We start from the raw sequence: 22,570 nt of genomic DNA, 5'->3' as shown, positions 1-22,570 counted from the left end.
AATGCTTCCAGTATGCAAAAAACTTCATAGGGTTTATTCCCTTGTCTTAGTGTGGCCAGGAAACACAGCATGGCTGCTTCATCAGTCCTGTTCTCAGCTCTGCTCATACCTCCCCTTGTGGCTTTGCATAACCAACTCTGATCTCTTTTCTTCTGCCTCCCTACTCGTAATGCAAGGTGATTTATAAGGCTTAATTTCTGTCAGACTAACACTGTGTAGCCTCTGAAGCTTTACTCAGCTTCTAAAGGCAGAGTAATAACATGGTAACAACTAAATTTTGACAGTTATCATAAGATCTTGTTTGATAGCCATTAAAATTAGAAGAAATGGGCAGGGCGAGTTTTGAAGTGTAAAAACTATTTTGTGGGTGGAAGAACTTACCCCTCATGATTCAATACTACAGAGTGGGATTGTTCATTACTGTGAGCCCAATGTTTTTCAGCAGCTCTTGACACAAATATGTTGGCTCACTCAGAAGATCCATCACTTTTTTCTTTTAAGTATCTGTCACTTGATCCATAAAGACAGCTCTAGAAATTCTTCAGCAGAAGCCACTTGCTTTGCTATCCCATCTCAACCCCTAAGTGCTCAGAAATGAAGGAAAACAAGTGGCAAATGACAGTCCCATTGCAGAAGTGGAAACGAGGAAGCACTGCTCTAGAGAGTTCAGGATTCCTAAAAGCAGCGTGGTGAGTGTGTTCATAAATCACCCCTCCCTGGGTCGCACCACACCGTGCAGCAATTCCCTCATTCTCTAAAACCCCCTCCCCCGACACAGGTTTTTTATCCATTCCACATTTATGGAGGTACCGCCCTCTGGAGGAAAAGGTACAGAATAAAGACCACGCTTAGAAAAGAGTCAGGAAAAACGGCACAAATGTCAGGACTGCCTCTTGTATCCCTATGTCCATGTCTGTAAAGGTGTAAAATGCTGCCCATGAGTTGCCTGGTGTTGTACAGCCTGTTAATGCTTACTGCAAAATCTTCGAAGTAGGGCCTGCCCTCAGCTGCAGAACTACACATCTGACAAATAAAACTTCAACTTACTTCATCCTTTTGGGATACGGGTTTCCTTTTTTTTTTCATGTTTAGAAAGAAAACTGTTGGTTTCTAAAAAAAAAAAAACCAAAAAAACAACAACTTTTTTTTTTTTAATTACATTGTCATATAAATCATGTCGTTAACAAACTAAAAGTGTAGGTGCAGGTGACATTCACACCAAGGACAACACAAAAAGAGTCTAGGAGACAAAGGGATGCAGAGAAAGGGGGAACACCCTTGGCTAAGCTCAGTGGCCTGGCAGCCACATGCCAGGGCACCTTGTTGCTATTCTAGATTTATTTACCAAAGCAGCAAGAAAGATGAACCAGATTGGGAAACTGACTCTTCCAAAAGGAATCGATATGTGCAAGGACATGCCACCATTCATCTATAAAAATACAAATAGTCCAAAGTAATAATAAACAATTGATTACAAGACCTATAGCAACTGCTCGGAGAGCTCAGGGTGATTACTTCAACCTACTATTCCAAGATCCCTAGGTGAGCTGCTTTAAGTAGCTGTAGGTGGTGAAAGTTAATTTCAACTCCAACTGGCTGATTCCCAGACATCAACTGGACAATTGCCTTGCCCAGGGAATCAGTGCCAAGAGCTGTTTACACTGTGTACCAAAGCACTTAGAGCCAAAACTAAAGGGAAAGTCCATGGACATGTGTCGTGCAATTGGAAAATAAATAATCACAAATCCATTGGTACTAAAGGAAAAACTCTTACCCAGAATATCCTGGGATGCTGTAGAAACTCCGCAATGTTGGTATCTAAACTGAAATAAAAACAAAATATTGAAACCAGAGGAAATCAACACATCAATGGGAATATTGCTGTTTATACAGCAGCAAAACCACATCAGAATGTTTTTACATAATGCATCTTGTCAGGAGGACACATCCTTATAGACATGCCCATGTATGTATTTATACCCACAGAGACATCCCAGTGTCCCAAACAGTTTTCAGCTTCCTGCCTCCATTTTTTGCCTCTTCCAAGGATTTTGACGCCTGTCTGGAAGTTCATGTCACTGGGGATTAATCCTTTGTGGCCAGATTTTCTTTTTATTATTTGCAAGTTTTGGTGCTGTTTGGACTGTAGACATTTTCCTGAGGAGCCACAGCTCACATCATTTCATGGTCTCCTCTCTGTGGGAAAAAAAAACAAAAACAAAAACAAAAACCAAAAAAACCCCACAAAACCACCAAACAAAATTTAAAAAACCCAAAAAAACACCCCTTGTTTATTTTAAATAACTCTGGGAAAATTTTCAGTGGGATTGAGCCCCTTTAGTTCCAGGTCTCTGATTAGCCATTACATCCTTGGATTCAGCTTCTTCAAGCTTTCCTACCACTGCCTGGTGATTTATCAGACGAATGCTTTCCTCCTAGTGACTGTAAGACATGCAGGTAAATTTCAGCATATACAGTCATAAAAACATTATTATTGTTGTTGTTTGTTGTTATTGTTATTTAAGTGTTATATTACTATTATTGCTGCAAATTTCCTACCACTGGCTGGCGATTTATCAGACAAATGCCTTCCTCCTACTGACTGGAAGACATGCAGGTGAATTTCAGCATATACATTTATAAAAATATCATTGTTGTTGTTTGCTATTGTTGTTGTTTAAATGTTATATTGCTATTGTTGTTGTTGTTTGTTATTGTTATTAATGCTATTATTGGTATTGGTATTGGTATTGGTATTACATATACCAATATTTATTTGTTTGTTTGTTTATTTATTTATTTATTATTGTTGTTATTATATATACCAATCCCTTTTTAAAAATTGGCCAATACCTTTTTTTCCCCCCGCCCCCATCTCACGGCATAATCACATGAAGCCGCGGCATCCCACAAAGGAGCGCCTATTAACGGAAGGCACCAAATCCGTCCTGTATCAAACCTTTACATACAAACCGCGGCCCGAAACCCTTCCTCCGGAGGGAAATTAAACCCAAAAAAAAAAGAAAAGGAGGGTGAAAAGGTAAAGAACCGCCCCCAGCTCCGGCGGGGAGCGCTGCCGGCCGGCTGCGGCGGCGGGGCTGCGGCGCTCCCCGCTCCCGCTCGGCGCTCGGTGCCGGCCGCGCCCCCGCCGCGCTCACTCGGCCGCGGGCGGCGGCGCGCACGGAGCCGCTCGGCCCCTCCGGCCGCCCCCGCTGCCCGGGGCGGTGCGCGGCGCCGGCGGAGCCATGCTCTCCAGGAAGGGCATCATCCCCGAGGAGTACGTGCTGACCCGGCTGGCCGAGGATGTGCCGGATCACGCCCGGTACCGCGCGCGGGAGAGGCGGGCGCGCTTCGTGGGCAAGAACGGCGCCTGCAATGTGGCCCATAAGAACATCCGCGAGCAGGGGCGCTTCCTGCAGGATGTCTTCACCACCCTGGTGGACCTCAAGTGGCCGCACACGCTGCTCATCTTCACCATGTCCTTCCTGTGCAGCTGGCTGCTCTTTGGCATGGTCTGGTGGCTCATCGCCTTCGCGCACGGGGACCTGGACCACAGCACCCGGCTGCAGCGGGACCCCACGGAGGGGGCGGCTGCGGGCTCCGCGGCCGCCTTCGTGCCCTGCGTGACCAGCATCCACTCCTTCACCTCCGCCTTCCTCTTCTCCATCGAGGTGCAGGTGACCATCGGCTTTGGGGGGCGCATGGTGACGGAGGAGTGCCCGGCCGCCATCCTGGTGCTGATCGTGCAGAACATCGTGGGGCTGGTGATCAACGCCATCATGCTGGGCTGCATCTTCATGAAGACGTCGCAGGCCCACCGGCGGGCCGAGACCCTCATCTTCAGCAAGCACGCGGTCATCGCCCTGCGGGAGGGCCGGCTGTGCTTCATGCTGCGCGTGGGCGACCTCCGCAAGAGCATGATCATCAGTGCCACCATCCGCATGCAGGTGGTGAAGAAGACCGCCAGCCTGGAAGGCGAGGTGGTGCCCCTCAACCAGATCGACATCCAGATGGAGAACCCCGTGGGGGGCAACAGCATCTTCCTCGTCTCCCCGCTCATCATCTACCACGTGATAGACAAGAACAGCCCCCTCTATGACATCTCCCCCATGAACCTTCACCACCACGAGGACCTGGAGATCATCGTCATTCTGGAAGGGGTGGTGGAGACCACCGGCATCACCACTCAGGCCAGAACCTCCTACCTGGCGGATGAAATACTCTGGGGCCAAAGGTTCGTGCCCATCGTGGCGGAGGAAGATGGGCGATACTCGGTGGACTACTCCAAATTTGGCAACACGGTGAAAGTGCCCACCCCCTCGTGCACTGCCCGGCAGCTGGAGGAGGACAAGAGCATTATGGACACCATGCCACTGTCCCCGAAAGGCACAATAAGGAAAAGGTCTGTCAAGCTAAAGCCCAAGTTTACCATAAGCGAGGAGCCTTCCTGATGCCTTCTGACCGGGAAACTCTGTTAGGGCTTTGTGTCTGAAAGATCTCATGAACTCAAAAAACACTGAGGTGGCCTCTGCCTTTTTTTTTAAAAATTCAGGTTGGTAGCACAAGGTATGTTCTGGTGTTATTTATTGTGGGGAAATCTAAAGCTAATTATATTTTTTTAATGGTGTGAGATATTTCAAGCAGAACTGGGAGTAGGGAAAATCATGGTCTGCAGCTTTAAATTTCAATTCAGACTATTTAATCGCACGATCATTCTGCGTTGATTCAACTGCAGGTAATGACACATTTTCTCAAAAAATAAATGTATATTTATCCTCAGAGATTGCAGTTTTTTTAGGGTTCTTGCAGTGTTTGCAAGTCAGTAGTTTTTAACTGGTGTTTTTTTTCCTAACTTGAACAATCAATATAGCAAAATAAAATATTAATAATTAATAAAGTAGGCTGGTATTTAAATTATAAAAAAGGGGTCAGGCAATTACACAAGACTAGATCTGGAAGTGTCTCTATATTATACTGTATGTCTCAAAGAAATTAACTGCTGGATTTGCATCATCCGTATTGTGTTGTATGGAGCCAATTCTACCACATGCAGTATGAAATGTATTTGAATATTTACTTTTGTTTATTTTAAAAGCCTTTACCCTTCCAAAATAAAACATTCAGGAATACCATTTTGTACTGTACATTTCTGAGAGTAAGCAATACTTTGCCTTTAAAAGGAGTAGCAGATAATATACAGTTGAAATCAATTAGAAATAGGAAAATTTTGCATTTTCATTTCAAAATGAAGAGAAGCAACATTCCCTCTCTCCAAGCCACATAGCAATAGGATATTCAGTACAAAAATTAACCTCTCCCTTGGGTCACGGTGAATTCTGCTAGATAATCAGGGAATAAAAATAGCATTGCATATTTTGAATGAAAGGACAGTGCTGAATGCTGAAAATGTATCTGCATGCGGTAGGGAAAACCTTTTACTTCCTTCCCTTTTGTAAAAGAAACCAAAGCTTTTTGTGTTTAGGGGAAGGAAGGGTGCATAAAGACAGTGTGTTCACTTCTGGGATGCTGTGTCACAAACATTGCTGCTGCTGAGGAAGCAATTCCTGTTCCAGTCTCATCCTGACCCCCCTGTGCAGCTGGTGCCTGCCTTGGTTTTTAGCTGGATCCAAGAGCTGTCATTTGCCAGCAAACATGAAGGAGCCATGTTCACTCTCTTAGTCTCACAGTGACAACAGGAACAATTCCCCTTCGGCCACTCCTGCAAATCCACTCTCTGGAGCTTCTGGTAACAACAGCAGTTTTATTTCTACACAAGGTTATTAGGACACGGCACCAGTGTTAGCTACAGGGCCAACCAGGTAAAAAAACATGTAATGTCCATATAAAACCTAAAGAAGCATCACAGAACTGATCCCACACCTGGTTATAAAGGCTGTGCAGAGAGGCACCGACTTCTTTTAAACATAATTATTCAAGGAGGATCTGGTATCAAGACTTGTGTGTTCTGTAGTTCACAAGAGATGCCTAAAATTGTGTTCACAATAATATGGCAAATTTCTGATGCCTTGGCAATGTAACTGTATGACAAACTCATTCAAAAGGCTAAGAAAACTTCCACACTGACTATGGAACATTTTCAGGCATCTATAATAAAATAATCAATGTTTGGGTGAAATCAAGTATTGAGTTAAAATGAAAAACTATTTGTTATGGTTTTGGTGTTTATGTATTTTGGGTTTATGAAGCATTATCAGACTGCCAGTTACAGGAATAAATACCTGCTCAGTTTCCAAATCCCCAATACACCTATATTATTCTGTGAACAGCTCTGAAAATGTGAAATGAATTTCACAACAAAATGACAGTAAAATTAGCATTAGCAAGTAGTCAGCAAAGAGAATTTGGAAAGGCACATTTTATATTATAATCATACCCCTCCCCCTATTTTTTAAAAATAGGGCATGATTAAATGCCTTACATGATTAAATTTCTTCTGTAAGACCGAGTTGATTTGTCACATTATTTTCTGGCTTTCCCTTTTTTACTGCCCCTGTCTCCCACTGCCTGTCAGAGGGCACTCACAGTAGAGCTCCCTGTATTTCCCAGGCACCTTTGTTCCTCTGAAAGTTCATTGTTCTTTATCACTTGCCACAAAATCACTGCTCTGTTCTCACAAGAGTCATACACAAAATGTTAGTTGGCTTTCCAGTGACTTGGAATCTTTGGCCTGCCCATAAGTCTCCTTAGTGCCTTATTTCAGTGTGTACGATGCACCTTAAAGTTCTCTCATAAAACCACTTCAGCTCTGGTTGCAGATCTTCTCAAGATTTGACCTAAATGTGAAGCAGTTTCAGCAGAAATACCATGCAACTATTTTCAGAAACTGATGCAAGCTTCTTTTTGCCCCGGGGAAATCTGTGAACCTGAGAGGTGGAAAATTCTCTTTGTTCCCTGTGAGATGGGAAGAGAAGGATGGGAAGAAACAGCTTCTGGTCACTGGGCTGCTGTCAGGACCATCTTTTATATCATAACTTTTTCAAAAATCTGCCTAATTTTTCTGAAGTCTTGCAAACAAAAAAGGATGATACTAATATGAGGAAGGCAGGATTTGTGCTGTTAAAATCACCATAGTGAATTATTTGGATCGGAGTGCTGGTGATTTTGACTCTTGGGATTATTGTGATGTAAAATCCTTCTGTTCTTTCACCATTCAAAATACTCAGAAGCATTTTGGGGGCAGAGCAAGGAAGGATGAGCGTATTTATTTTGGACGAAAGATATTACCTCTTTTTGGGAATCCTTTCAATTTGTCATTTATGAAGTATTTGGGAACACAGGTATCTGAAATTGAGCTTAGAGTTCTCCTTCTGCTGCCCACCCCCATTCTCCGTGGGAAGGCTCTGAAGAAGGCATCAGTGCTAGGATTTTTACGCAGAAAAGTCCTTGTTCTTAGCAGTGAGCAAGCACTGTGTTTTCCATGGTTGAACTCAGAAGTGAGTGGGCTTTTGAACTTTTTCTCAGCCTACATCTGCTTTTCAGGAGGTGGTGTCACAGTTCGGATCCTGTTGAGCAGTGGGAGAGCTGTGGCTCCCACGTGTCCCTGGCACAGCGAGGGGAGCTGGAGGCTGCCTCACCTGCTCAGGGCTTGCCCTGGCTGAGGTGTGGACATGGATACAAGCAGGAAGCCCAGTGATGCGTTTTGGATGTGGCAGAACCAACTTGAGTGAGTGGAGTTGCCTTTTGTGTGCTTTAGGAGACCATTATCAGTTTGTTCTCCCTATTCAGTGCTTTCAAATTGGAGTTTGTGGAGCTGCTTGGATGCAGGGAAGGATCACAGAGATGGTTAATCAGCAAGGGAGACTGCTGAACACTTACATGTCACAGTTTTAAAATACTTGTAGTGACTGCTGGTGAGCCACTGGGCATCTCAGTTCATGTTGCATTTCCTAATGAAATCCAAACATATGTATACGAAATTAGATGATAACATTTCTCTTTTTGTCCCTCAGGGGACATGGTAAGTACAGCGTTACAGCAGAGTACCTCGGTGGGACATGTCCCTGTAAAATAGATACAAGCCAGAAGTGAACTGAAGAGATGGTATTATAAGGGAAAAGGGAGTCAGGGATACAAAAGAAATACCTTTAAAATCCAAAAGTTACACAGTGTGAAGACAATGGCAAGCAGTAATAAACAATTTTATTTTGAAGCACCAGCAAAGTGCTGGTGATGATGCTGAGATGAGACATCAGAGCCCTAAAAAGCAGACATGAGAGGCTGGAATGAGAGTTTTTAACAAGGCCAAGCTCTGCATGCTAGCACAGATTAGCAGCAGGGTCAATGTCAAAATTCAGGCTGCCCTGAAAAGCGAGACAGGGGCTGGGCATGGCCAGCATTGCTCAACCCAGTGGGTAAATATTGCTCCTTGTTGAGCAAGGTATGAGCCACAACAGAGCTCTGCTGGACCAGTGCTAGGAGGACTTTTAGGGGTCTGACCCTTGTGGTTAGTTATGTATTAATAGTTAAAAACATCAAACTAATGAGTAATTAACAGCTCTTGGAAAACTGAATTTGTTTCTGTGTTTCTTTTCCTTCCTTTTCCACTCTTTGTACCTCAGTCAGCCTTGAAGGTAATAATTGTAGATGTGCTAGCACAGATTCTTTTGATTTGGGACAAAGCACAAGCATGTTTTGGGGAGTGAAATACAAACTTAAAATAGATACTATAAACCCAAACACTTCTGTGAAATTGCCCACCTTGCACCTTTCACAGTGATTACTTGTACAAAGCATGGAAATACCTATTCTCAGGAACAGGATATTGATAAACCACTATGGGTTTTGCTCCCTGTTGTTCATTTTGCAGGTCATTTAAGGAGAAGAGATTAAGGTTTAAAATCACTGCATTTCAGGCTCCCTGGTTAGACTTTTTCCCTCTCCCTGTGCTCAATGTCATACTGGCATTCCCACTAAAAATGGGCAGGAGAAGTGCTCTTTGCAGGGCATGCTCCCATGTGGAACTTCATTCATCCAGGGCCCGCTGCCCCATTCCAAGGTGGACATCTCCAACCTGACAGCCCTGATCCAGGCATCCTGGAAGGCAGCAGAAAAATTCCCACCCATTTCAGTGTATTTTTGGATCTACAGAGATCATCTGCCAAGCTTCTGGGAGCACGTGCTGCGGCAGAGAGAGGGATTTTCTCCTCCCTGCAGCCCTTCCTGGAGCAGAAGTGCTGCTGGAGGTGAGAAGGAGCCTGGGGGAGCTGGGGGACACATGCTCAGCATGGCCAGGGACTGCCTGTAACCACTGACTCAGTGCACTATTTTTGATTCAGCAAGGGGAGAAAGATACGTGATACAAACCTCCACACCCCACTAAGGAGAACTATTAAAAGAGCAGAAGACATTCTTGAGAGGCTGCAGATTCTGCTCTGTCCTGCTCTGAGCACTGCAGGGTGCCTGCAGAATGTGCTGTATGTTCTTCTGGTTTACACTCCTGTTTTAATTTATAGCATGACTTTAATGAGTTATCACAGGGCAATGACTCCGTTTGGACAGAATTTTCAAAAATCAGAACCTTAAGACCCTCTCTGCCACTTGCCCCTGTTGACCTTTGTGCCTGCCTTACTCAGGAGTTGAAATGCAGATGACACCACCCCGTGAAGTTTCCTAAGCAGCCCCTTCCCTGCAGGGCTGAGCAGCATTAAATGGCAATTCCATCAAAACTAGAGGGGCTCTAGGGGTGCCTCGTGGCAGTGGCCACACACAGAAACTTGTCCCCTCTTTCCTTCCCTCACTGGGAGTGGGGCTGCCACCCTTTTCCTCCTCTAGCTGTTCCTTGTTCATTCAAGTGGCCAATATTTGGTTTTAAGTTTTGCCTTCGCTCTCTGCCCAGGAGAGGGGAGGCACAGGATGTAAATCCCATTATTGTTGTTATATTCACTATAATGTTATTCCTGAGTGGAGTTGAAGCACTGAAATTGGCAGTGAGCATCAGTGCCAGAAACAGGAACCTTTAACTTCAATGAACTCCAGCTCCCATTTTAAATCCTGGGACTCCAAATCCAAGAAGGATTGCCAGGGAGTTCATTAGCACCAGGGTTTCCCTCTTAGGGCTGGGCACTATTAGGTTAATGGGGTGGGCAGCTGACTCAAATATTCTCTGATGGGGCCTTTGCTGCAGTAGTGGTGTTGTTTCTCAGCTTCAGCATCTCCTGGGAACTTGTTCTTCTGCCCTGTGAATAAAAATCTTGCTTTATTTCCTTTTCTCAAGCTTGAGCGAATGTGGCCTTTGTGCATATTTTATAATCCTTTTTGCTAAGGCATTTGACTTTGTTGGATGTTTATGTCATGGTCTTGCCACATGTATCAAAGGTTGTAGTGAGGTGGGTGCTGACCTTTTTTCCAAGTACCAAGGGACAGGACAAGAGCAAATGGGCTCAAGTTATGCCAGGGGTGGTTTAGGTTGGATATTAGGGAAAATTTCTTCCCTGACAGGGTGCTCAGGCATTTGACCAGGCTGCCCAGGGGAGTGTTTAAGAGCTGTGTGGATGTGTTGCTGACTGACCTGGTTTAGTGGTGGAGTTGGCAGTGCTGGGCTGACAATCGGACTTGCTGATCCTGAGGTTCTTTTCCAACCTAAACTCTTCTTTGATCATAATTTCTCACTGTCTCCTTGTGAGTATGTGCTTATAGTAATGGCCTCAATAAAGTTGTTAGGTCTACTTTGGCTTTACAACCTGAGGAATAAAAGCTAGCAATGTGATGTTTCTTTCATGGGATAGGTGGAGAAAAGAATCAGTGAGATGAGCAGGAAGGTCACAGTGATGTTCTTACAAATTGTATGGATTTTAGTGGAGCAGAGTGCACAGAGAGCAGCTTCTTTGTGTAAAATGGTGGTAAATTCTTATCTAAATTATAAGCAGTAAACAAATATTTTTCCAAAGTCAGTATCTGTCTTTAAAAGTGAATTTGTAGGCAGTAGCTGTTAGTTTCTCACAGATTTTCTTCTATCAGGTGTTGCTTGGATATTCTACATTTAGAAGCCACCTGCTTCACTAAATGGATGATTTTGACATTGATATTTAATTATTTGGTTTGAAAGGTTGTTCTTTCATGTTTCCTTTTTAAAATTACACCCAAGTTGCTATTAATTTAATTTACTCTTTTTTGTGCTTTCTTTGCTCATTGTTGTATGTGGCCTGAAAAGCATGCCACTTCTGTTTTGCTCTTGTTTAAGGAGAAAAATAGAATTAAAAGTTCCCCGGGATGCCATAGCCCTGTGATCCATGGTCAGAACTCTTACAATGCCACTACTCAAGGTATTTCAATGGTATTACAAGTGTTTCTACTCTTAGGTGTAACTCTGTGTACACTGAAGCATCAATTTTCTTTTCTAAGTGGAGCTAAGTCAAATTTTAAAATTTGTGTATCTTCAAAAATCTCATTTTCAGTAGGAACTCATACCTGAGCCTACATTCTTCACTCTATTTTTTTTTTGCAAGCTATACAGGAGATTAAACCAGATCTATCCAGTCCTTATTTTCCATCTTTTTTCCCAAAGGGGAGCAGTCCCTTAAAGTGGACAACTAAACTCACCCATTTTCTATTCCTTCCACATACCCAGAACTGAAGTGTTTGTCACAGTAGCCTTTGGATGTGCAGCAATGCACTTTTATCTCCAAAGTGAGAACTGCCTCTTGGCTTGATGGACCAGGACTGTTCATTTTCTTTTTTTTTTCAGAGGGAAGTGAATAAATGTTTTGGCAGCAAAGCCACTCCATAAATGTGTCATGTTATGGCTGAGTGGTTTCTGTTTTACTATTAGAACTGTAATTTCTACATTTCACTGATGTCCTGTAATGTTAAATAATTACTTGAAGAGACAACTCTAAATATGAGTCTCTCTGCTACCTTGTTCCCATTGTTTGGACTTGGCCTTGAGCAGGCCCAATGTGAAATTTGTGTGCTCAAAACCCTTCTCTTTATCTCTGCACCTCTCTGCCAGAGATCCCTTACATTCAGCTGACTTTCATATGAAAAAAAAAAAACCAAAATAGCTTAGTATAAAAACTATTACATTAACCTGGAGACAACTTGTGGTAGTGATGGATAATGCAGATTCTGCCTCTTTTTTCCCATTCCACATGATCCCAAACCTGGAGTTCTGTAGCCAATATAGGGCCAAGCAGCTGCTGAATCCTCTCACTTCTCTGATGTTCCAGATGTTTGCCTGCTGAGGTGAGGATCATGCACAGGGGTGATATTATCCAAATGGCCTTTACAGTTTTGTTCCTTCTAAAACTGTAAAGATTTTATGTGCCCTTGATTTGCTGTGTAGGAGATGCAGTGTATTAGCAGCCCTGTTAGCTTCTTCTATAAAGCAGGTAGGAATTAAGTTTATTGTAATAGCAATGTTTTTATACTGACCTGTTGTAAAGGGACTTTGTATATCCATAGAAAAATCCACAATCTCAAATTTAAAAGTATTTCCCAATTTACATCAGTCCACAAATATTTTTAGTAATATTGTTCTCATTACTCGCTATCCAGTGCTCGCTGCTTTTCACACCGACACTCAGGGAAACTGCTCCAAAGTGTGCTAAATTCAACAGATGTCATCTCACTGGCTCAAAAAAGCCTGGATGTGGTTCAGAGAGTGCCTGGCAAAAATGGTGTGCTGGTGCTCACATTTCATTCATTTTCCTGAAACGGTTTAAATAAATGAAAAAATACTGAGCAGCAACTGTTGGGAGGTTTTGCTTGATCCTTAGTGAGCTAGAGGTGGAAAGTTTTGTTAGTTTGTTTTTGGAGTTTGCTTTGTGGCTACAGCTCATTCATTGCTGCAGGAGGGTGGAATATTTTGAAAATTTCCCCAATTTTCTGACATAGAGAAATACTTGTTTATAGACATGATGTCCTTTAGCTAAGCCCCAATACCTTTAATAACTTTGTTCTGTCTCTTATTCCTTTATCCAGCCACACTAAAAGAAGCTTGAGTGTTTGCAAAACTAGTACTCAAATTTAACTTCTAAGAGGTAACAAATAATTATAAAATAATACAGTTTGCCTGCAAGAGTGAGTTGATAGGCTTGTCCTAAACATGTTTGATGTTATCAGATACAAAGTTGGATGTGGAAAGTGTAAGGCACAGAGTCCTGTTGACTGTGGTTTGTGTAGAAATTTCTCATCTCACAGAGATAACAGAAGACTTTGCTAAAGCAAGAGAGGGAGTCTTTCTTTAAAAAAAGCTGCTGCAGTAAAAGACTCCTGGGACACTGAGCCAAAAGTGATTTATTGCAGAGGAAAGAGTTGCCCCAGAGCAAAACAATGTGTGTGTTGGGGTTTGGGTGCTCTGTACCTGGGCTCAGTGAGACACTGCACTTACATATGTACACACAAAGTGTGTTACACTGGTACGTTAAAAGGAAGAAATGTTGCTCCTTCTGAAAAGGCTGTAAAATTATTTTTCCTGGCAGCAGGAATAAGACCAAACTATGACTCCTATCATCATAATAGCAATGAAGCACTTGACTAGAGCAGGCTGTTTTCAGCCCAGGCACCATCATCCACCAACTAAAACTTTCTGTTACTTTGCTACAGAAAAAGGAGAAGAGTTATAGTTTGAGGACAAATTAGTGAAGAAGTAAAGTGGTTTTTTGGTTAAAGAACCCAAGTAGTTTGATGCTAACGGTCCTCAAGTATGTAATGCAAAATCTATACTGCTTTCTAGCCTCTAGGATTTTACAGCTGGGTAGATATGAAATTACATCTTGTGGTTGAGAGGGGAGAAGGAAAGAGAAATTGTTCCTGTCAGATGTGATCTCACAGAAAGCAAATTGGTGGTGGAATGGCTGGATTAAAGATAACAGAGCTTCAATTTGTGGCTTTTATTTTTTTCCCTAACCACTTTCAGCATTTCTTAGTGGGGAATGTACCATTCTTCAGTCACTTGAAAGAAAACAACTCAAGCAAAGCAAAAACTCAAGTAAAATTCAGCCTTTGTTTATACCAGTTTGATGGAGCTTTTGTAGAGACTCTCAGTAGCAAAAATAACATGCCAAGTGACTACATCTTGTGGAGCAGTGCCTGCAATAATTTGCTATAAAGCTGCAGGCAGGGTCTGCTGGGCTGGACTGTGCTTGCACATGAGTTACACCTTCCTGGCCCAAATGACTCTGTACAACTGGAACAAACTTACTGTCCCCTACAAATTGCATCCTCTGTACTGCCCTTCCAGTGAGAGAACAACAGGGATTTATTTTACATGCCTGAGAACCTTAGAAATGTGTCTTTTTTTTTTTTTTTTTTTTTTTTTTTCTTCTTATAGGTTTCTCCAGGCTTTGTATATTACTTTGAAAACAACTTTATATTTTGACAAATATGAAAGCTGTAGAGTAATCTGAAGCACAGGATAAATGTAAAAGGAGTTGCTTGAGTGGCCCAGTAGCTCTTGTCTGACATTGATTATCCTCCTCCAATAACCACTGAATTTTCATCTCTTTAGGTCAGAAACCACTTATTCTCTGCGCACAGAGAGACTATAGAGTATTTCCTACTGCTAGATAAGCAGAGAGAGGTGTGAAAAGGAGGTCAAAGAAACTTGATTATTTATCTCTTGGTATTTGCATATTTGGTCATTTATAAAGGAAGGAAGAGGAATCCAGTTTCAGGAAGAAATATGAAAAATAATGTTCTTTTGACAGCTTAAACACAGCTCACCTTTAGTCCTCTGGCTATGAAAATGAATTTATTTATATTAATTTAGTACTCATCCAACTACAAGGCTTCTGTAACAAATATACCATGTAATTACATATTTTATTTTCCCTGCCATATCAAATTCCCAGCTTCTCCTTGCTAGTCCTTCTTGTGTCCCTGGATCAGCTATGCCAGCACAATTTAAAAACTTAGGAATTACAAAGTACAAGTGACCTCTCTGCTGCAGGAGGAATAATCTATTTATTTTCTCTTAAAGGGTCAGTGTCATCCTATTAAAATATGCTTCCTCAGGAAAACACTTCACAAACTCCAAGAGCTATTCTTTCCTTTTTTTTTTTTTTTTCATGTAAGAGTTTCTTGAAACCTTCAAAGATATGTAAACCATTGCTCAGTGGATAAGGCTCTATAATTTTCAGTAGGGTAGACAGAAATACAGATGCCAGGGACACTGAAATTTTCAGACTAGCTCTGTTTTTTAAGCTTAATTTATTCCTCAGGTTACATTTAGATCTACATCTATATTTTTCTTCCTTTTTTATGCATTGGTTTGCAAGTGCAGTGTTCTGTCACAGTGGGACAACAATCAGGTAGGTCATTGTGGGCTTCTGTTTGGTTTTTTCCTAAATACTTTATTAAAATAGCTGGTGACAAATCCTGTGATATCAGGAGCAGTACTCGTGTTGCTCCTTAGGTGCAGCCCTCTCAAAACTCTCTATTTTGGTGTGTCAGTGCTTGTGAAGCTGCCATGCAGGACACACTGAAGGCACTGTGTCCTCTCCAGATGTTTCCAAGTGGGCCAAAGGGAAAAGCACAAACACACTGCCCAAAGGACACAGGATAAGAGAATCACCTTGCAAACAGAGAGGATTTCCTTGCAGAGCCCTTTGGGTGTGCAGCATCAGCAATGAGCTGGCTGTGACTGTAGGGAGATCCAGTGGCTGTGACAAACAGTGCACAAAAGTCTCATTGTCCCTATGTGTGCCTGAAACTGAAAAGCTTTCAGCTCCCCTGGTTCTTCAGCAGAATTGGTTTGTCTTCTCCCACAGCAGTACTTTGCATGTCAGAGGAAAATGTGTACCTTCCTTTCTTGTGGATACCTCAGGTAAAAAGTTGTAGTAGTAATGGTTTGGATGAAGGCCCACAAGTTCGTGATTCAGAACATCTCCTTCGAAATGCTTCTCTCCTGGGCTTCCTTTGACCAATGCTACTTTTTGAGGAGCTGTAATGAAAAAAAAACCCTTGTCTGTGGATACACACTTACCCCAAGAGCAGACAGCCTGCTCAGCTTCTGGGCAGCCTTGGGGAGCTATGTGGGAAGTGAGCTGCATTTACACACTGCCAGTGCCTGCCTAAAATAAACTGGAGTTTGCTTCTTTTTTTTTCCACAACTCATAAATGTGAGTTGGTTCTTCACTTTACAAAGGTTTAGCTACTGAACTGTGATAGTGCATTAAGGTATTTTATTGCCTTATTGCTTTAAAAAGTGCAATTACAATCTCTTAGTTGAAAAGCTGCAATTATTTAAATAGTCTTTAGTCCACCAGTGGTGCCAGATATGTGGCTGAGAGCAGCTACAGCCCGGCAGCCTCCAAAGGTTGTTCTCTGTGAATTTGCTTGTGTTAAGTTTGCGACAGTTTAATAATAAAGAAACCATGTCACCAAGCAGTTGGGAGTTATCACTTTGAAGTTCTACTGATGAAACCTGAAATCAGGCATGAGCAGGAGGATGTGCATTAGCTGTTTTTTGGGTCAAGCTGCATCTATTCAGCCAGTCATTTATGGCAGGATGTGAATGCTCTGCCTATAGTCCCAACACAATTTTTTCCATGTTTCATAACAACTCTGTTGCAATTTGGTTTGCAGGGGCTTTGTTTTGTTTTTAAAATTTAAAAAATGCTCTGTGCACACTTGGTGCCACCCTGGCTTTGTCCTGAGGAGCCCAAGAGACATCTGAAACATTTAGGACACGTCTAGACTGAAAGCTGAGCTGTGATGAAACATGCATGAGCTGGCAGGGCCCAGGTCTGCAGTGCCACGTCAGGCACAGATGGTTTAGCAATCTCCAGCCCAACTGCAGCTGCCAGGGGACCAAAGGAAAACTTTTTGCTTTTAAGCAAACGAGAGCAAAGGCATGTGAGTGTTGCTTTTGGGAGCTGGGGTAAAATCCCAGCAATGGTAAGGAGCATTCCAGTGCTGGCTGCAGTTGTTCATCCTTCTCATTAGCCTCAGAATAAAATCATCTACAGAAACAGTTTTCAGTGTAGAAATTGTAATACAGTCAGAATTGAAATTTAGACTCTGGCAGTCACTGATGTGGTAGATAGTGCTGAATGTACAGGGAAGCTCAGCCCAAGAGGAAGACAAGCAGCTGTTAATCCAAAGACTGAGCCAACTGAAGTGCAGCTTGGGACCTGTAAATAATTAATAGATAAATTAATAAACACTATTATGGTGGTACATCATTGCCTGTGGATTGAACTAAATCTACTCCTCAGGATGGGTAACTGGCTGGTCATTTTTCTCATCTGAAAGCAAAGTAGAAAGTTAAAATACAGATAGACTATATGTGATTCCTTAAGTTCCTTCATATTTTATAATACTCAGGAAACACAAATTAATAACTACAGCACTTAACTTTCCTCTTATTAAAAACTAAAATGCATAGAAAGAGGGTTTTTAGGCCAAGAATTATAAAGCTATTGTAGTTGAAATTGAGTTGTGGCTTTATATGCAGTGAGCAACATGCCACTGAACTTGGAAATTACCCCAGGCATAAAGGGAAACTGCTCATAAATTTAAGGGGTGCCTGGATGGCAACTCCTTATTCTTTGATCTGAGTTCTCTAGAACAGGATGGGTTTTATGAGTTTTCTTGGCTGTTCCTTGGTGATCACACTTCTCTGGGAGCTTCAGAGACCAAGTGAAACAGCATCCCTAAGCTGGCTTCAAGATATGCAATTTTTACCTTTAGAACTCCTGAGGGGGAAAAATAACATCTTGCATCTGACTCCAAAGGAGCTTGAGCATCCTCAGGAGTGACCATGAGCTGGTGCCTGCATGATCTTGTTTCCTCCAGAAAAAGTACAGGTTTTTTGTTTCACTAATATATAAGATCCTATTCTAGGACTGTGGTTTAAATTGGTAAATAGGAGATTTTCATGGTCAGTATTTGAGGTTTTAAATACCATCTATCCTCATGTTATTCCCCAGTTGTGATGTACTGTGTTCAGAGATGAAGCCAGGTACAGAGGTGTGTCCGTTCAGCAAGAACATCATTAGCTTACTGCTGATTTGCACTTTCAGGATGTCTTTCAAAAGGAAACAGCATAATGTAAGAAATACCTTCTGCAGAAAGAAAAAAACAAAAGCCCTTTTGAAACACGGCAGCTGCTGTTGTTTGGTTTTTGAGGGATCATTCCGTTTTCAACTATGCCACCACTCTGCTTCTTAATTAGCCCCGGAGAGGGCTCAGCAATCCTTGTCTTGAGACTCCCTCTAGTGAGGAAATGGTGAGCAGCTCTGAGCTGAGACACCCTGGTGAGCTGGGACATCCTGGTGAGCTGGGACATCCTGGTGAGCTGGGACAGCCTGGTGAGCTGGGACATCCTGGTGAGCTGGGACACCCTGGTGAGCTGAGACATCCTGGTGAGCTGGGACACCCTAGTGAGCTGGGACAGCCTGGTGAGCTGGGACAGCCTGGTGAGCTGGGACACCCTGGTGAACTGGGACACCCTAGTGAGCTGAGACATCCTGGTGAGCTGGGACACCCTAGTGAGCTGGGACAGCCTGGTGAGCTGGGACAGCCTGGTGAGCTGAGACATCCTGGTGAGCTGGGACACCCTAGTGAGCTGGGACACCCTGGTGTGTTGTAGATGTTGGGGTCACTCCTCTGCACTAGTGAGAGCACTGGCAAGGTCTGCAGAGCCTGTGGGGCTGGCCTGGGCTCAGGAACCCCTCTCAGGGCTGCTGCAGTGAGCACTGCCTTCCTGTCAATGGACATTCCAGGAGTTTGCTGAGACCTCTCCCTGGCTGAGCAGCTCATCCTCTCCTGCATGTGTGGATTGGGTTAGCCTGGAATGAGCACAGGGGTGTTGGAGAGCTGCCTGTGCCTCCATCCCACTTTCTGCCACGTCCCTGGTGACAGGGAGCTCAGAAATGGAAGCCTTCTTCTCAGTGCATTATTAACAGCAATGATAAGATAGAGAGAGAGGGTGTGAAATGAGATATTGGAGGGGAAACTGTGCATTCACTGTATGCCCTGGCACCTTCTTTAACACAGAAATGGCTCTGTGGGCAGTTTCTTGGAGAGAACAGCTGTGGGCCATTATGCGTTTAAGGAAATACACGTTTGAGTAAATAGAAATTGTTTGCACGGGGAATGCTGTGCAGTCACTTAGACTAACAGCTGCTTGAATGGATGGAAAAGGGGCAAAGAAAGGAAAGGTCAGGTCTGGTGTGCTGCTCTCTTTGTCACTGAAAAATACACCAGGTTTAGAAACTAAGTTATCTCTGAAAAATTAATTTTCCCTCACTGATATTGCACTTTACCATACAAGCAAGTAGGTAGGGTGATATTTAACACTGTTTTTTGATAGTATAATTCTAAAAACTGTTACTATTGGATATAACCTGATTCTGGCAAGTGTAGCTTTTAAGGCATTAGGTAGCATTAGGGTAACTGTAGATGGTTTTGATATTTGCTGTGTGTGGATGCATAAATAATAGGATTCAAACTCACTCCCTTCTTTCTCATTATGTAAAAAGACTTCATTTTTAGAAATGTAACTAAACTATAGTCAGTGTTTGTGTTTTCAGATTGAACTCTCATTTCACAGCCTTGGTACAACTGGGACCAGCCTTAGGGAGAGCTCTTGGCATCTGCTGCCTACTTTTGCATAAATCACCAAAGGACAAGCCATAGTTCAAAGCTTCATTTCTTCACAAAACCCTACCATGCATCATATTCTCCCTAGTCCAGACAAATTCATGAGATGGAAAATTCTAATGTGGCTGGGTATAGCACCACATCCTGTGGATGTCAGGAGACACCTTGTCCCAACCATTCTCACATCCTGAAGAGGCCAACACCTGACTAGGAATGCAAAATCTAGGTGCAGAATGCAACCTATAGAAGAATGTTTTACCAAGCCCATGGGTGCTTCACCTTCTCTGGAATTTCTGTTTTGAATGTGAACAAGTCAGGGAAGTGTAGGGTGTTGTTAAGGGTTTGCAATGCTGTGGCACAGTAGGATTTTAATTAGTCTGGTTTGTATTTTTATGAATATAGAAAATTGAGCATTGAGTACCTAATTAGTGAATAGCTACCACAGTGAGACAGCTGGTGCCAGGAAGAACACACAACCTCTTACATCTTATTTTAAATTCACATCTTTCCAGAAGGCAAGAAGCAGAGGGCAAACAGGAAGGACTCCTAAGGAGGCTTCAGGGTAACCCAGCTGTGGCCTTTCACTGCCTGAAGGGAGCCTGTGAGAAAGATGGAGAGAGACTTTTACAAGGACATGTAGTGACAGGACAAGGGGGAAATGGCTTCAAACTAAAGAGGACAGGATTAGATTAGATATTGGGTTAGATATTAAATATTGAGAAGAATTCTTTACTGTGAGGGTGGTGAGGCCCTGGCACAGGTTGCCCAGAGAAGCTGTGGGTGCCCCATCCCTGGCAGTATCCAAGGCCCGGCTGGATGGGGCTCAGAGCAGCCTGGGAGAGTGGGAGGTTCCCTGCCCACGGCAGGGGGTTGGAACGAGATGAACTTTAAGGTCCTTCCAACACAGGCCATTCTGATTCTATGAATACAAACCCAGCTCTTGCCCACCCACTAAAAATAAAGCACTAAACACTCTGTCACTGTGCTGAGTTTCAGTTTAATCCAGTTAAAAACTAATCTATACAAAGTACAGAGTGGGGCTTTTATTTTTATTTTTTTTTTTACATATATTGCACCAGAGATATGAATTTGTACAACATTAACCAAATTTTACCCCTTAATCTCCTACCAAAATCCCAGCCAAGTACAAAACCAAATCTCTGCATATTTGTGGTGGAATTGGTGTCTGTATAAAGTTAGATACAGTTTTGTTGTAATCACCTCCTAAATGAAAAGCACAAGAATAAAGGCAGAAGCACTTGTGCCCATGATATTCCAGTCCCTTATTTCTCTGTGGTTATACCTTTCCACTTTCCAAGTTACAACAATTTTTTACAAAACTGGATGTTTCCAAGCAAATGGGATAAGGGGGACAATTGCCAACAGCAGAGTCAGGACCTTGCAATCAAATGTAAGAGGCTGCACTGAAACTGAAGCTTGACCATTACATTACAAAGCCATCGTGACATTTAATGGCATCTTAGGAGGCAGAAGTAGCCTGAAGGAATGATTTGTATGGTAAAATGCCTTCACACTGAAGGTTTCAGTCCTTGAATCTCTACAAACATCTGTGGCTGTATCACTTGTCCTCTGTAAACTTTCATGTGAGATGGGGAAAACCCAGTAAGATTTCCCCTCGCCTTTATCATGACATTTGAATAATTCCCTCTGTTTCCCTGCTCACCCTGTTACCCATTATGAGGCTACAACCCCAAAGCCAAGGCTGTGCCCAGAGAAAGTTCATGGAGCTGTAACTATGTCTGGGCCTCTTTGCAAACAGATGAGGCTGTTGAAAGATATTTTAATCTCCAGACAAAGACAAAACCAAACTGTTTTAGAATTGCATAGAAATGACAAACAGTGGAGACATTGGTTTTGCAAACTAAAAATGTCAACTACTTGCATAAAGAACAAAATGAAAGGGTGAAATAAGTCAAATTGAGTGGTATAAGTGAAGGAAATGCAACATGACAACAGGATAAAATAGATAAAGAAACCTAATCTGTTCTGGCACCGAGTTCTGCTGCATTGTGTGGAGAACATGAACATGCCCAAGTCAGATGAAAGAAGCCTTGAGCATGGAAGGAATGTGCCTGGCTTCCATCAACCAAAGTTCATCAGAGTGAGAAACTTCCCAAAATCAATACAAAATGTTAGCAATTACCCTCTGGTTTTTTGAGTTTGCCTAAAATATTCAAGTCTTATTCTGAAAGGAACAAATTTCTCTAACAGAGGCATGCTTCTGTTTCTTTGCTCGAGCCCCAGAATATCTCTTTTAATGCTACTGTCAGCAGTTAGCCACAGAACAGGAAGGAAATGTAAAGTATGCTAGCAGAGGTGTGTGTATCCGTCCAAAGCCAGCATTATACAATCAGAACAATCCATGTTTAAAAAACAAAACAAACAAAAAAACAACCACTAAAACCCAAGCAAACAAGGAAATCCACACAGGGTTTACACTTTAGGATAGTTTCAGTTTGAAATGAATGAGAAGCAGGGACACTGGCACAACTTTTTAGCATTATAATAAAACTGACATGAAAATCAACTTACTCTTGTAAAATCTTGGCTTGCAATACTAGGGACCTATCCTGGTTCAAGACCAAAATAATACAATCAAGTAGCACCCCTGGCTTAAGACACTTCTTAGCCTTATTCCAACTGCTGAAAGACTCGTAAGAGTCAACAGTGAGACCTTTCACAAATCCCAGATTCATGTCTGACAAGAGCTCTCTGAAGCACATGGTGCACTTGGAAAAATCTAGTTTTATTGTAGGAGGTAGGACAATTGCACAGAAAAAGACAGTGAGTCTTATTCTGGTTTGCACAATATTTCCATCAACATAAAAAGCTTACTTGATAACATGCAAAATTTTGAGATCAGCTGGCATCTGATGAAAGAAATGGGGACAAAAGTGCTGTCCCAAGGGCCAGTTGAGCTTTTAACTGCTACACAGAATTCATCTCAACAAGGAGGACGGTTCAGATCAGTACACAAGCACAG

General features: G+C 42.6%; 1 protein-coding gene across 1 annotated transcript; it reads left to right on the top strand.

Moving 5' to 3' along the window:
- The first annotated feature begins 3,129 nt into the window (after positions 1 to 3,129).
- On the top strand, positions 3,130 to 5,129 carry KCNJ11 (potassium inwardly rectifying channel subfamily J member 11). Its single transcript, XM_030273844.4, has one exon. It carries the CDS (start codon positions 3,246 to 3,248, stop codon positions 4,449 to 4,451), a length of 1,206 nt encoding a protein of 401 aa, XP_030129704.1. The 5' UTR covers positions 3,130 to 3,245; the 3' UTR covers positions 4,452 to 5,129.
- The last annotated feature ends 17,441 nt before the right edge of the window (positions 5,130 to 22,570 follow it).

This window comes from Taeniopygia guttata, chromosome 5 (assembly GCF_048771995.1).
Source record: "Taeniopygia guttata chromosome 5, bTaeGut7.mat, whole genome shotgun sequence".
In the NCBI taxonomy this organism is placed as follows: Eukaryota; Metazoa; Chordata; class Aves; order Passeriformes; family Estrildidae; genus Taeniopygia; species Taeniopygia guttata.
The sequence above is the reverse complement of the archived record's forward strand: the minus strand, read 5'-3'. Positions and strand labels throughout refer to the sequence as shown.